The 15,038-nt window shown below is 46.1% G+C and overlaps 1 protein-coding gene across 6 annotated transcripts in view; it reads right to left on the reverse strand.

The window, feature by feature from the left end:
- Positions 1–15,038, reverse strand: part of pde4dip (phosphodiesterase 4D interacting protein) — a 44,887-nt gene that overhangs the window by 8,148 nt on the left and 21,701 nt on the right. For 3 of the 6 annotated variants that reach the window (XM_065955556.1, XM_065955554.1, XM_029281348.2), the window contains 8 exons: positions 14,474–14,951; positions 12,833–13,068; positions 12,686–12,734; positions 4,469–4,749; positions 3,116–3,265; positions 2,641–2,823; positions 1,174–1,455; positions 384–515 (listed from right to left, as the gene is read on the reverse strand). In XM_065955556.1, the coding sequence (XP_065811628.1) occupies positions 384–515; positions 1,174–1,455; positions 2,641–2,823; positions 3,116–3,265; positions 4,469–4,749; positions 12,686–12,734; positions 12,833–13,068; positions 14,474–14,951 (1,791 nt within the window). The remainder of the gene's footprint in view (positions 1–383; positions 516–1,173; positions 1,456–2,640; positions 2,824–3,115; positions 3,266–4,468; positions 4,750–12,685; positions 12,735–12,832; positions 13,069–14,473; positions 14,952–15,038) is intronic. The other 3 variants (XM_065955552.1, XM_065955553.1, XM_065955555.1) reach the window with 3 other exon arrangements.

A 15,038-nucleotide genomic window follows, 5' to 3' on the forward strand; every position in this document is an offset into this window, starting at 1 on the left:
AAACTTTATTTAAAACTTATTGTATGTAGTATTGAAGGAGCAATATGTAACTCTGACACCTAGTGTTTAAAATGGGTACTGCAGTCTGAATTCTAAACATTGTAGAGAGCTGTCTCTCCCCCCCCCCCTCCTCTCTAGAGTCCATGCTCACTCAGGTCACCATGTGGTGGACTCTGAAGCTTCAGTGTTTATCCAGCTCTGCATGGGTCTGTAAACCTTTCTGTGTTCTAACCTCTCTCCATTTTTCAAAAGCATCTCCAATATTGATCCTAGTTTGAGCACGTTTCTGCTCGTGGAGCTTATTAGAAACATGCAGAGGCTTTTTAGGTCAGGTACAATCACTTCTATCTGAACCACTTCTCTTGCCCGCTTCAATCGCCTACCTTTCTCTGTGGTGGTGCGTGCCAGCTTCTCCTCCAGCTGCTGACGGAGGCGGTCGTTGGTCTGGATGGAGTCCTCCAGTCTCTGTCTCAGACTCCTGATCTCCCTCAGGTGTTCCTTCATCAGGTCGGAACCTACAAAAAAATAATAATCAATCCTCACACATCAACTCTGCATGCTCTGTTTTTCAGACTTTTCTCCATCATATCATGCCCAATATTCCTGCAGCTCAGAGGATGAAATGGGCCTGTGATGCGCCGATACAACGTTTTTTAAAGCAACATGAGACTGGGCCCGGGTCCCTAATGTGAAACCATCCAAACAATCCACCTCAGAACGTCTTCCTGAGGAGTCAGGCTCACAGTTTTCTCCGTCTGTGTCGAGTCACAGCACACAGGCTCACTCCTCCTTCCACTCAATGACCTCACTGTTTTGACCATGTGTTGTATTTTTTATTGATAAAGTTTTATTTGGGTATATGTACAGCTCCATCTCCTGCAGTGAGTGTGTGTGTGTGTGTTTCTGTGAGTGTGTCTGTGGGTGCGTCAGTCAAACAGGCTGCCTCTGATTGATCAGTGCAACTGGAATTTGCTGCTTCCTGATTGGATCAATCTCGACATCACAGCTGTTAAATCTCAGCTGCTGCAGTCTGCTTAGTGTGTGAATCTCCCTTTTGATGTGTGTGTGTGTGAAGTGTGTATCTCTGATATCAGTGAACAGAGCGGGTAGAAGAAATAAGAAACTTTATACTTGAACCCAGGGAGAGTTGTCGGGCTCTAACTGTGTATTTACCCGTGTTACTGGTGCCTGACTGGTAACCAGACGATCCTGAAGACAGGTCAGCTCCCAGTCTGACTGGTCTAGGTCCATAGCCCATATCCCACAATGCACTGCTCTCCAGCAGACTGGCCCCGGCCTTCATCGCCATGCTGGCTTCCAGACTGCTGCTGGTGGCGCTGCTGAACGGAGACGGCTGGTATCCGTGGAAGGAGAGCGGGAGGAAGGAGGAGGAGTCGGGCTGCTGGTGAGCGAACGGGAAACCCTGGAGAGGTTTGGACTGAGGGGTTGAAAACCCTGAAGGAGAAGAGGAGGAAACAACATCAGGTGAGAAGATGAGAGAAGGAAGAATACACTCCAGGTCAGACGCAGAGGCACAGACGCACTTTAGTCTGGTTTAAAAATAAACAGTGTTAGTGAGAGGGCAGGAAAGGGAGAGTTAAAGACAGACGCAGGCTTTTCTTTTCAGTTTGTTCTTCTATTTCAAACTCTGTCATTAGTGTTCAAAGATCTCTGCAAATCCTTCATAAGCTGGCTGCTCGGGGTTCGTTAAGCATCGAATGAGGAGCCCGTAATTAATGAGAGAGAGAGTGCAGTGTGTTAAAGATAAAGGCAAAGAGGAGAAGAAGAAAGAGGAAAAGGAAAAGGTCGTAGGGGAGATGAGGATTAATAAAACTGGTCTGTTTCACTCTCTGTGCATCCACATGCAGCAGCTTTAACATCAAGATCCTCATACTGATGGTGACCGGCATTCCTCCTAATGACCAGCAGGGGGCAGGAGTGTGTCCAGACTCTTCTGACTGAGTTTGTCTATACTCCATAATCTCAAGCATGCACACATAAAGAAATGTTTGTTTACCCTTCAATCTTCACTAATCATGTCTACTGTGACCCTGAACAATAAAGTGTCATACAGATGTTTTTTTAACTTCAACACAACAAAGAAACAAAATCTTCTAAGCTTCATTCTTTACGGACTCAAAAAAAAAGATGTTTGTCCAAAGTATAAACTTCGAAATTGCATGCACGCAGCTGTACACTGTCTGACTTACAAAAATGCATCAGCAAACATTTACTGGCAATACGTGTGCTGGAGTTTGCCTGCAGTTTTTGCCAGACTCATTCCACTAGCACCAATCTAAAGAAGTACATGTGCAAAGCATTTTTATACAATTTACAGTACAAATAAAAAAGAAGTGCAACACTGAAAACTACGAGCAGCCCACTTCATAAAGCCCAAATAGTTGATTTTAGGATAAGCGCCGCTTCTGACAAAGCAAATAGCTCATCATTGTCTAGGATTTGGTGTTGGCCAATTAGATTTCACTGATTCTCCTGATTCATCATTTTGTTGCATAATCGGTCGATTGAGCGATTTGAATTCTCAAATGATAAAGGAGCAGCACAAAGTCTGTTAAATGAGTCTGTAGTCACCAACCCATGCACACAAACACTCATGCATGTACGGTGAGTCTGACGCACTCTCCGTGTCTCCCAGCTGCCTTTGCAGCATCTGCAGCTCCTGATGCACCTCGGCCAGGGAGAAACCTGCTCCCCCGCCGCCTTGGTACGAGCTCCGTAGGGGCGTGGGGTGAGGATGGAGGGGCAAAGGGACCCTCTGAGTGTGGGATGAGGACAGGGGAGGCTGAAAGGTGAAGACTGGAGCTGGGAGTAGAGGAGACGAGAGGAAGAGGAGAGGAGACGAGAGGAAGAGGAGAGGAGAGGAGAGGAGAGGAGAGGAGAGGAGAGGAAGAGGAGAGAAGGGGAGGGGAGAGGAGGAGAGGAGAGGAGAGGAGAGGAGAGGAGAGGACAGGAGAGGAGAGGAGAGGAGAGGAGAGGAGAGGAGGGGAGGAGTTCAAAGAATAAAGGAGAAAATCAGGCAAGAAAAAAAAGGACAGCAGGATTGCACAGAGCAGCAGCTCACAGGTACCAGGTGACGGTCGACTCCATTCCCTACCTGTGTGACTCTGCATGTCTGCAGGTTTAAATGGAGAGTTGGGGCATTGCATGCTGGGACAGCTGAGGCAGGACGGGGATCTGTGGGATGAGGTGATGGATGGAGGGGCAGACGGGTGATGGGAGGTGGAGCCGCTGTGAGAGAGGTGATCTGGAAATGAACAGAGTCTGCTTCAACTAAAGGACGAGGAAGAGGGAACAGACACCAGCGAGATGTGTGTGTGTGTGTGTGTGTGTGTGTGTGTGTGTGTGTGTGCGTGTGTGTGTGTGTGTGCGTGTGCGTGTGTGTGTGTTTCACCGTATGACAGAGAAGAGCCCAAGGAGTGCATCATATGTAATGGATGTGTGGAAATCTTGTGGAAATTTGATGCAGACCGAGGCTAATATAAAGCTGGGCCGATAGATCCAGAAACAACATTTAATTTCCGTCAGTCTCATAATCTTTTGTCACATTTATCGACCGTTTTGCAGAGTCTGCTGGTTTCACAGCCTTCTAGTTTCCTCCACATTGCAGCAGAATATTTTGACCATTTCTGGAAACTGCATCAAACCCCAACTTCTCCAAACAGTTCCTCCTTTTCAGCAGTCTAAACACTCCTGTAACCAGCCCACTCAGTATTCTTCAAAACCCAACGAGAACAACTTCAAAAGCCCTCTGATCACATCTCTAAACACCACATTGCCCGGGTCTTTAAATTCTGCCGACTGGACTGTGTGTACTAATGAGTCAGTGTTTGAGATATTTAACTGATTTATCCGTCCAAGTATAGAGCTGCAGGGGGGGGGGGGGGGGGGGGGGGGGCTAATGATGATGAGCCAATCAGTCCAAAGCTTTGTTCTGCTGTGTTAGCCAAATATCTGAGTATACTGCCTTAAAAAGCAATTTCAATATTAGTGGTGCCAGTGTTACCTTTGCTATGCAGCAGTGTCGACTAAAAAAGATGCATGACTCAGGCAAATATGCAGATCCTTTGTGATTAGCTGTGGAAAAGGGATCTCAACTTCCTACAAGAATTAAGGCTAAAATGGAGGCAGACTAATGATGCATGGTCTGATACAGACAGAACATAAGGAAACTGATAGGGACAAAAAAAAGAAGCAGGGACTGAAAGAGGAGGTGTGCATGTTTTGTATATTTCCCTCTAAATGGAATCTTAAGTTGGGAAATCAGATCATAAAAATGTGCTAAAAATCAGTGATTCTTGTCTTTTCTTTTCATTTCCAGGTCCCCGTTTGTTCTCTGCAGCCGTGCACAAACTCTCCTGAATCAGCCTGACGTGTGTGTGTGTGTGTGTGTGTGTGTGTGTGTGTGTGTGTGTGTGTGTGTGTGTGTGTGTGTGTCCTGTTCTCTCACCCGTGCTCAGTCTGGCAGACGACAACGACGTCTGTGTTTCCTTCTGACCGAGCTCGCTGGCAGCGTCCACATCAGAGCAGAGCTCCAGGTCTTCGTTGGGCGAGCAGCGCTCGTCGGACACGTAGGAGATGCGATCATCCGATTGGTCGGTGGTGTCCGAGAGGGCGCGGCCGCTGCAGGGCGTGTCAGAGCGATGAGGATGGTGGTGGGTGTGATGCTGGTTCAGTTTAGCACGCAGAGACTCGATGACTTTGTCTTTCTGCTGCAGCTCCTTACTCAGCCTGTACACACACACACACACACACACACACACACACACACAAACACACACACACACACACACACACACACACACACACACACACACACACACACATATAATTATTATGTGTTATAATCAGAAAAGATATTCAGTTCACTTTACTCTCCACCACTAGTGAATATATTGAGGGGTTTATCGACCTGTAGGGACACATATTAGTGGAGTTTACATAACATAACATGACCTTCAATAAAATCTGTTACTCGTCCTGCACAGAGTCTTTGAGGTTGTGAATCCATAAAGCGACAGAAATGAGCCTCGACAGCACAGACACAACCTGCACTGCTGCATAATCTGCCTTGTGACTGAAAGGATAAGCAGCATTAATGAGCCGTGATGTCCCAGGTGTGTGAGTCACCTGCCACAGGCTTTAACTTGGCTGCATTGTGATGCTTTAGGGAAGCCTCTTAGCGGCACATGACGCATGAAACCACATCCCGCCGCTCGGGGTAACACAATGCAGACATCATTTTTTTTTTTTAAAGGAGGGAAAGCAGACATGCATAAGAAGGTGGAGGAACAACAACAACAACAACAACAACAACAGATAAAGACACATGATGTGCATGCAGTGTGTCCCCTACAGCTGATTTAATATACTGTGATGTGGTGGTGCACACATTCTGCAGTGGAGGTCATTCATCCAAATCAATGACAGGCTGATACACACACATGCATTAAATAAACACACACACACACACACACACACACACACACACACACACACACACACACACATAGACACTCAAGGCTTGAACATGGTCACACACATTCACAAGTGACATCGTAACCTTTAAGTAAGCCACCTATACTTTTCAAAATGTACATCAGATGTCTTCCCTGTGTGTCTCCTTCTGATGTCTTTCAGAGTATGACGTAGTGAAAGTATGTATGATGTAACGCGCTCTGTGTGTCAGCCGCTCTGAGTTCAAACATAGTCTAGCTTGAAAGTCATTTCCAAAATTAAGGACCTTACACCTAGCTCCTATAGTAGGTGCGACGCCCTCTGTATAATATGGTTGTCATGGTGATGGTGTTTGAAAGGTGGGATAACGTCGACGATGAGGAGGAGCAGAAGAGGGTTTTCATGACTTTGTTTTGACTCCTGCTTTAGTTTTTCACGAGCTCAGAAAGTTTCATCGTCCAATCACAGAGGACTGTTAAATGACCTCATGTTGTAGTTGAAGATTTCACCACTAGATGTCACTGATTAGGTGTTGTCGCCTCATCATAGTGGCTTTGGTTATATTGTACAAACATCTGAGTTTGTGTTTGTGGATTAACGTCAGTCGTTTGTCTGCAGAAAGACGATCAGACACGAGAGGAAAAACTGGAACTTAAGAACAATGCTGCTCACTGATTGGTCGCATCAAGTTAAAACGTCATATCCTCGACAATATTTTGGTTAGTTTGGACGTCATGCTCTACTAGTTAAGAAGAACCTCACGTCTCCATGGTAACCAAACACTGACACATCTTATGATGCAAACTAACTCATTTCAAAGTCGGGATTTAGTGTGAACTTTCCACCAGAACTAAAAACTGAGCTGCTGCAGCAGACCACAGATGTCCCCGAGGGGCCAACATGTCCTGAACCTGTGGACCCAGTAACGGCTTTTAATTTTGGTTGGTGTTGGGATCTGTCCAACCCAAAAGAGAACAGGCTAAATGGGCTAAAGGTTGGCATGTCATTTTGTTTGCAAACATGGGTGCTACATGGGTCCAGAGTGGACCAGATTCTACTCATACTGGTCCTTTGTGGAGCCCTTAAAGGGTCCTAAAACGACCAGTTTTTGGCTAACTCATGTGAGGCCTTCTTGGAAACTTGGATCGAATTCGGCTTGGTCCCAGGTGGGTTTCCCCAGAGTCCAAATTCGCCCAAGTGTGGACTCGTTGTCTACAGAGGGGTCATCGGTGTTACTGTCCCAGTTACAAAACAATCATGAGGTTTCTAACCTGCAGAGTCTAGTCTTCTTATGTTCTTTGTTATGGTACCAAATCATTTATTATGTCTGATTTTAGTGGAATTTTTTCACCTTCATTTCCACATTTGATTTATCTTGTTTGCACAGTTGAATAGCAGAGAATGTGGATCTGACATGCTTTAATAAAACTGACTTCTTGGTTGTTGAATGTTTCCCTCCTTGGTTGTTTTTGTGTCTTACTTGTCGAGTTGTGTCAGCAGTGCCCTCCTCTCTCTGTCTGTGATTTTCTTGAGGAGCAGCAGCTCTCTCTCCTGAGCTTTCCACTCCCACAGCGTGAAGGAGAACAGCGAGTCTCGGTACAGCGGGCTGCTTTTCGACAGCATGGCCTTCCACAGAGGAGCCATCTGCCCCCCTTCAGCCCCCCCTCCTGCTTCCCCAGCCGACAGCCCTCTGCCTGGGGCTACTGACCGACCATCCCTCCCCACCCCAACCGTGTGTTCTCCTCTCTTTTTAAGCTCCCTTGTCGATTAGAACTTTTCCTGTCGCTGTTTTTCCTCCCAGCTGTGTCACCTGAGGTAACCCAACGTGGCTCATTGGCTTTCGCTGCAGAGTTTGTGACCCCTGGCTGTGTGTGTGACAGCAGGTACAGCGTGAGCACAGGATAAAGGGGATGGAGGGATGACTGAGCGGAGCAGGTGAAAAGCAGAGTAAATCCTCAGATTAGGCCGGGGCTTCCCAGAGAGATGGATTCTGGTGACTCCCTTTTACCCACACACTCTGGGGGCGTTTTGGCAAAGAAATCAGATTCTAAGGTAGACAAAGACTGAAGTGTGAATGCTGAAGGTCAGGAAACCAAGAAATGTTGAAGCAGAATTAAAAGATCTGTGCATTTGTTGAATCAACAGGCATGACGTCCAAATGTTTTAGATCCAAGCAAAGCTGATCAGTCGGATGGTGTGGTGACAGGAACAGCTGCCAGCAGAGATTTAAAGAACTCTATCCCGATGAAGCTCCAATATAAGCACAATGCAAAGGTTGTATCTGCTCTTAGAGCTTGTGATGAGGTTAGGCATGACATTTATAATTAGCTCTGTGGGGAATCAGCTGCACACTGACTCTTTCTCTTCCTATAGGTGCAGGTTTTCAGTCCTCTTCTTTTTGCATCTTGAATAGTGCTCTTAAGGGAAAGCCTCTCATGGGCACATCCTATCCCACCAGCAGCAGCAGAATCAGCATCAGCAGCAGGAGGAGCCCCGAGGGAGAGCTGTAGTGACGAAAGAGCAACACGAAGAGGGAGGAGAGGGAAAAGAGGAGGGGTATGGCGTTTAAAACGGATGTCCGGGTCCTGAGGGCTCGTGCGTTCACGCTGCACTGCCCATCGGAGAGAAAAGGGAGCGAAGCAGAAGCTGAATGAATGATCGTTCACAAAGCGGCTCTGCGTCTTCTCTTCTTGTTTGTAGTTTTTCAGAACAAGAAATCTTTGCATGCAAAGCGTTTCTCTTTCAGGCTTTAAAAAGTGTCTTCTCTAGATTTGAAAAAAGGAGATCCACGTCGCAAGGAATGTAGAAACTTAACATCCAGCTTGAGTTTGAAGGTAATCCAAGAACATGTAATACAATCTGAGTAAAATCTGCATCATCCTCGAGTCCAACATTTAAAAAAACCTGTTTGTGACGCTTAAAATCCTTCAGAGTGCTGCAGGATCTAAATCATCATGTGCTGCTCCCGATACACTAAAGCAAAGTGATGCTCTCTCTGTCCTGCTCCGTCCCTCTGCGGCTTCCCCTCACGTTTTCCCTCGCTCTAACTCCCCCTCCCTCTCTCTCTCTCTCTCTCTCTCTCTCTCTCTCTCTCTCTCTCTCTCTCTCTCTGCGTTTAGCTGCTTCTGACCTATTTCCCTCCCCAGCGGCGGTTTTAATAACTTAACCTGATTAGAAGCCATGTCAACACGCGCAGGGCCCAACGCAGCGAGCAGAAGCCTCAGCAGCATGGCAGCATCAGTGCAATCACATTTTGCATAAAAATGTATTTAAGTGGATAAGAAGAAATCTAAAACAGCCCGAAGTTAATCCTTATCACAGGAGATCAGAACTCTGTGTTGAGATGAAATGTTTGTACACTAGATATAAGTAACTGCTGCTTTGTGACACACTCCACAGGACCCTATAACATCTTGACTTAACCTAATCCTACAGCCACAGGTCGGATTTGAGCGCACGAACCAGAACGCTACCGACGCCTCCTAAAAGAAGAACTTTTGCGGTTTAATTAAACGTCAGCTTCAGTGGGTTTTAAAATAAAGTTTGCCGAGGTTGCAACTTTGAGGAAACAGACCTCTTAAAATAACTTTTACGACCTATAGCGTTTTGTTGAGATTCAGAAAATGTGTGCTCAAACAGGCTGTTTCGGAGATTTTCCCTTCATGACATCACAAAGGGCAGTAGCCCCTCCCCCAGGTGGGTGACACTCCCACAGCTAGGTGTTTGTTCTGCCCTCTGAGTCTGCCTTCTCACCGTAAACAATAGGACATGGAGTGAGAAAGCACCGAGCCCACCTAAGCCCTTCCAGAGAGGGGGCGTGGTCAGACACAGCTCATTTACATATTTAAAGGTACAGACACAGAAACAGTCTGTTCTGAGCAGGGCTGAAATAGAGGGGTTTATAGGCATGATCAAATACAGGATCAGAGTGGATTTAGAACAAGAAACTTCACACACATGTTTTGAGGAGCTCTGAGACTTATTTAAACTGAAGAGGAGGAGAATATATGACCTTTAACACTCCAACCATTGACACAAAAGCAACCATTTTATGAACCACCGGATATTGTCAGGTCAGGGAGCCCATTGGCTACTGGAGGAATTATGGATGAAGCCAAAAGGTAACTGAATAGAGGCTTGAATAAAAAGGTAGATCACCACAATTTAATAAGCTCTGATCTTCGACAGCTACACACTTCTGGTATAAAAATAACAAAAGCAGCCTGAATGCAAAACTAAAGACATCAACTTGGTCATCTAAAGCCAAAAGCAGTAATGTTGAACTACCTTTAATAAAGCCTTTGTATGTTAACATGGCTTTTTACAAGAGGTGTACTGAGAATGTGAGGACATTCTTTTTTAAATATCTTGTTTATTTAAAATAAATCTGCTGGGCGCAAAATGAAAGCACACAAACACAGGATGGTTATTCGTCTATGTGTTGACAGTTCGTTCTGCATTACTCCATCATGAGGTGTACGTCTGCTCGTTAAATCCCACAATATGTCACATAGGCCGGGTGTGAATTAAGTCAATGCATAGGTTAATGCACAGGCTGACCCCCCCTCCACACACACACACAAACACACACACACTGTACTGTATGTACGCTCCGTCAGAACCAGAGGGACACAGAAAACACACTCGCTAATTCTCCCTCACATCTGGTTGGCCATCTGTGCTGTGAGGACATGATGTGAGATCACTGCAGGCCCCTCTCTCTCGCTCTCTCTCTCTCTCTCTCTCTGAGGGGACACTCTAATTAATCACTGAGCGTAGTTTGTTTACTCGAGTGTGACCCAAACTCACCGCTTTCTACCCAACAACAGGAAGTGGACATTTTTTTGCTTGTTTATTTCAGGGATTTAAAAAACCATGCACGCTTAAAAAAATAAATAACTGCAAATGATTCTTTCTAAAGACATGAATGTTAAGGCTATAGATTGTAAATGGTGCCCGTGCAGCTGTGTGACGTCTCTCTCAGGTATGAGCATTGCAGAGTCGAGTTATGAAACAGAATCAGGTGCCGTGCTACACGTGACTGAACATCCAGGACATCCAGCGCTCATCCAGAAGAGATGGCCACAAGCTGAGCTTTCACATATGGCCCTGAAAGGGACAAGGACTGTGTTTTAAATATTCAGACCACCAGGGACATAAATGATAGAGCACCTTGAGAGGCTTAGTCAGCTGTCTTAAAGCAGGTTTGGTCCTGGACATTTTGGAAACAGACGTGATGGAAACCGCTCTTGGCAGGTTCTTTGGGCTATCTAGAGTTTAATGCGGATTATTTGACTTTGATACCATCCTGAGGAGACTTCCTCTGGACCAGTAAAGGGACTCCCCATCTCTCAAAGGCTCGCTGGTCTACGGGGAGAGTTCCTGCTGCCTAAGACAAACTTTGCACAAATCGTTTTTAAATCACATGTTTAAGAATGGAGTCGTTCACTGAATGATTTTACAGGACTTCTGGGGCTCGCTCCAGAGCTGTTGAAGAAGCTGTGACTCTTTTATTAAGTGCGTGTTAATCCTCTTCCTCTCTCTGATGACCGCCTGATTATCTAACCGACGGACCGGGCAGCGAAGGTCCTTGCTCGGTCACTTCAGTAGACATTAAAGAGTGCTACATTTGTGAAGGCTGGGTGTTAGGTGGAGGGTTACCCAATCGTGCCCTGCCCCGGCGGTGATGTGAGTGACATCACAGGGCTCAGGGGTTTTGTAAGCAGTGATGTCAGAGCAGCGTCTCCGACTTAACGAGCAGCTGAAGGGCTCAAAGTGACGTGGAGCCGGCTGAGAGCGAGCGGCTCTCAGCAGGAAATAAGAGCTGACGTGAAAGAAAACAAATATGACATGTGGCATGAAGAACACGGATGTAGGACAGGAATATCCTCGTGTTTTTCTCTCAGGTAACACAGATAAATTCAAATTGCACAAACATGCAGCCTTTGTTTTAGGTTGAACAAGGAAGACATTGTTGTACGATAGCATAAAGGAGCTAATATAGCAAATGCCTCGGCTATTTTTACTCTGAAATTGAGACCCTCTGCACCATAAACACCATAACCAAGAGCAGAAGTGGTCTTTGCAGGTATTGCAGGAGAAAAGAGAGAAGATGGGAATGAAATAAAAATGATGAAAGAGAAGTGAGGTGTTAGCAGGAGGAGATGGATGAGACAAACAAACAAGATAAAAACAAAAAGACCCGAGATGGAGCCCTGAGTGACACCAAGAGTCTTTTAGTAACGTGTAACTCCACTTAAAGGTCACATATTATACAAAACACACTTCACCATGTTCCTCTTAAACTAACATATGTCTCTAGTCTGTCTACAAACCCCCCAGTTATAAGAAAAGTCCATCCTCTAAATCTTCTGCCTGCTCCACAATTCAGAAAATGTGTGCTCAAACAGGCCGTTTGGAGATTTTCCCTTCATGACATCACAAAGGGCAGTAGCCCCTCCCCCAGGTGGGTGACACTCCCACAGCTAGGTGTTTGTTCTGCCCTCTGAGTCTGCCTTCTCACTGTAAACAATAGGACATGGAGAGAGAATGCACCGAGTACACCCGAGCCCTTCCAGAGAGGGGGCGTGGTCAGACACAGCTCATTTACATATTTAAAGGTACAGACACAGAAACAGCCTGTTCTGAGCAGGGCTGAAATAGAGGAGAATATTTTACCTTTAAAGTCACACAAACCATTTAAAATATTAAAAACCACGTATCAACCAATGCAAAAGGTTTGGTTTCCTTTGCAAAAAGAATAAATGCTCCAGCTGTTCTCATTTTTATTTACTGTCATTTCAAACACGATGATTTAAACAAGAATCTCCTGCAGCTGCTTAAAGGGTGAAAACTGCTTTAATAATAATACTACCAATAAAACCATGAGGATGCACATTCAAAGAGATATCTGGGCTGTCCGTGTCCTCCCCTGTCCCTCATTTATTAACCAATTATCTCCATTGTTAATTATAATTATCCTGTGAGGTCATCGCTGAACATCGAGTGAACATCTGATTATTCAGCCCCGAGGACTCAACATCAACCAGGGCGTCACACACCAATACTTTCCACTGGCAGACGTCCAGCCGGCCGTTACACTGCACACAGTGACAGTGACATAACACACATGTACAGGAAAACACACACACACACACACACACACACACACACACACGCGATGCAGACTGAGCGATGAATGAGCACTGACCGGATGGCGAGCAGCTCTGTCTTCTCATCTGGATCTTCAGTGTGATCTCCTGTAGGGAAAGACAAAATAATCAGACTTTAAATGAATCAGACAGCCTAATGATGAAATGTGTCACTTCCAGGCCACCGTTCCAGAGGCATTACTCACGTCCGCTGATCTTGGCGCCGACTCTCTGCGCGAGCGCCCCGCTCTGAGCCAGCTGCTCCCTGAAGCTCTGGCCCATGTAGTAGTCGATGTCGTTGGCCCTCAGCAGCTCCTCGAAGGCCTTGGTGGTGTCGCCCAGGTGCTGGGTGAGGATGTTACACACGCCGCGGCCCTCCCTCAGACGCTGGCGGAGGTGAGACAGCTCTCTGGCCTGAGCCTGGATCAGAGTGTCAAATTTACTGCAGAGAGAGAAAGACACAGAAATGAGTATGACTGAAAAACTGACAATCTATATAAATATAATAAAACATGAAGACAAAATAGTTGACCTATAAATAACAGTTGTTGATTTTGAAAATAATATACCAAAAACTACAGTAAAGGCCCGGTACGAGACCCCCCCCCCCCCCCACCTGTCAGAGCTCCTGTACTGCAAGGGTTCCCAAACTTTTCGGCCAGTGACCCCTAAAATAAGGTGCTAGAGACTGGAGAACCAAACTGTTCATGGAGGTGGTCAAAACATTTAACGCTGGCAGAGTAACAGGCTAATTTTAATAATAATTTTAAGTAATTTATTGTAATAAATGCTAGAAGCAGAACATAATTAATCTTTTATTTTTTAGATATTTTCACAATAATGGGTAAAATAATCAAGTGATTTTTCATTTTTATATGATTTTGAAAGGAATCTCACAACCCCCTCTCAATGTCTTGCGACCCACACTCCTGCTCTACTGTACCTGCACTCTGCTGATGCAAACCTCCTGCTTCCCCCTCTGCAGGATCAAGCATCAGTCCTAGGGGGGACAGGGTCTTCTCCATTGCCCCCCTTACTCTTCACCTTCAAGAAGTCCCTAAAAACCCTCTCCTACATTGTCTACAACCACTTACAAACTCCTCCAACTACATCCTCCTTCTCTTAAGATTATTCCTTCTTTGTTTTGTTTTGTTGTTCTTCTTTGTTAAGCGTCTTTGAGGACTCAGAAAAGCGCTCTAAAAGTTGAATGAATTCTTGTTATTACCTGTTTTATCAAAGGAAGCGAACAGCCAATCAGTAATATTTTCTAGGTTTTGTGTTTTCTTGAGTACAAGATACAAATAATCCAGAGGACATTAGTAGACTTATATAATGAACCACAAAGTCCCTTTACTCATTTCATTACAAGTCCTTCTTCTCTCAACAGGATCATTTTAATAACAGGATTAACAGCGTTTCCCTGAGTAATGAGGCCCTAACTGTTGTTTATGTTGTATCAGATATGCACTGATAGCATTTCATCAAACTTGGCTTGGATGCAGACTTGACTTGTTGTAAAGAGGAAACATCTGTGTCCTGACATCCAGAGCCTCAATCAGCCTGTAAATGAAAGCTCTAAACCTCGACTGTAGACACGCTTTGATCTCACATGACAATTGGGACAGTTTGTTCTCGGCCTTGTGTCGGATAATCCGTCTGACTTTCAGGCAGTTTGCAGGGAAAACAAACATCTGTGGTTCAGTTTGATTAACATGAAGTGATACTGACGGAGGCTGACGGGATGATTGATGCCTGCCCTGATTAACGGATCACTGTACAGACTGAAGGGTGTTATTTACTTTCCAAAAGAAATCAAAGGAAAGATCTTTTGCTCTGTGGTCTCTCACCCGGGCCAGGTTGCAGATTTTGCATCGGTGCCGACCGACTTCTTGCCTTCTTTCCTCAGCTGATCCTCCAGAGCGTCCACTCGGGACACCAGCTCCTGCAGGCCTCTGTCAGGGCGGGGGTGACGCGGAGAAGCCAGAGGACCTCCGTCAGACGACTGCCAGCCCTCGTCCTCCTCCGCCCCGCTCTGAGAGGACGACGGCTGGAAGGACCAGTTGACTTTCCTCGGAGTGGAGGGTCCACAGTCGCTGGAGGTGGAGAGGGAGCGGAGGCGGCTCTGCAGCCCGCGGATCACCGCCTGAGAGCGGGACAGCTGGGAGCGGAGGTCCTCCACCAGGCGCTGCAGCGACGACGTGTCCTCCACCAATCCGGAGCTCTGGGTGGCGGTTTTAGGGAAGGTGGAGCTGCTGCTGCTGCTCGTCACCGGCCACCACTGAGAGCCGCAGTCAAGAGACGTACACATCTCCAGGTCGTCAAACTCTGACGGGGAACAATAGAAACAGACTTCAGTCTCAGTCAAAAGCTGCCATGTTTTCCTGAATCACCACAGGACACGTGATCCTGTCA

Source organism: Labrus bergylta, chromosome 6, assembly GCF_963930695.1.
Source record: "Labrus bergylta chromosome 6, fLabBer1.1, whole genome shotgun sequence".
Taxonomy (NCBI): domain Eukaryota; kingdom Metazoa; phylum Chordata; class Actinopteri; order Labriformes; family Labridae; genus Labrus; species Labrus bergylta.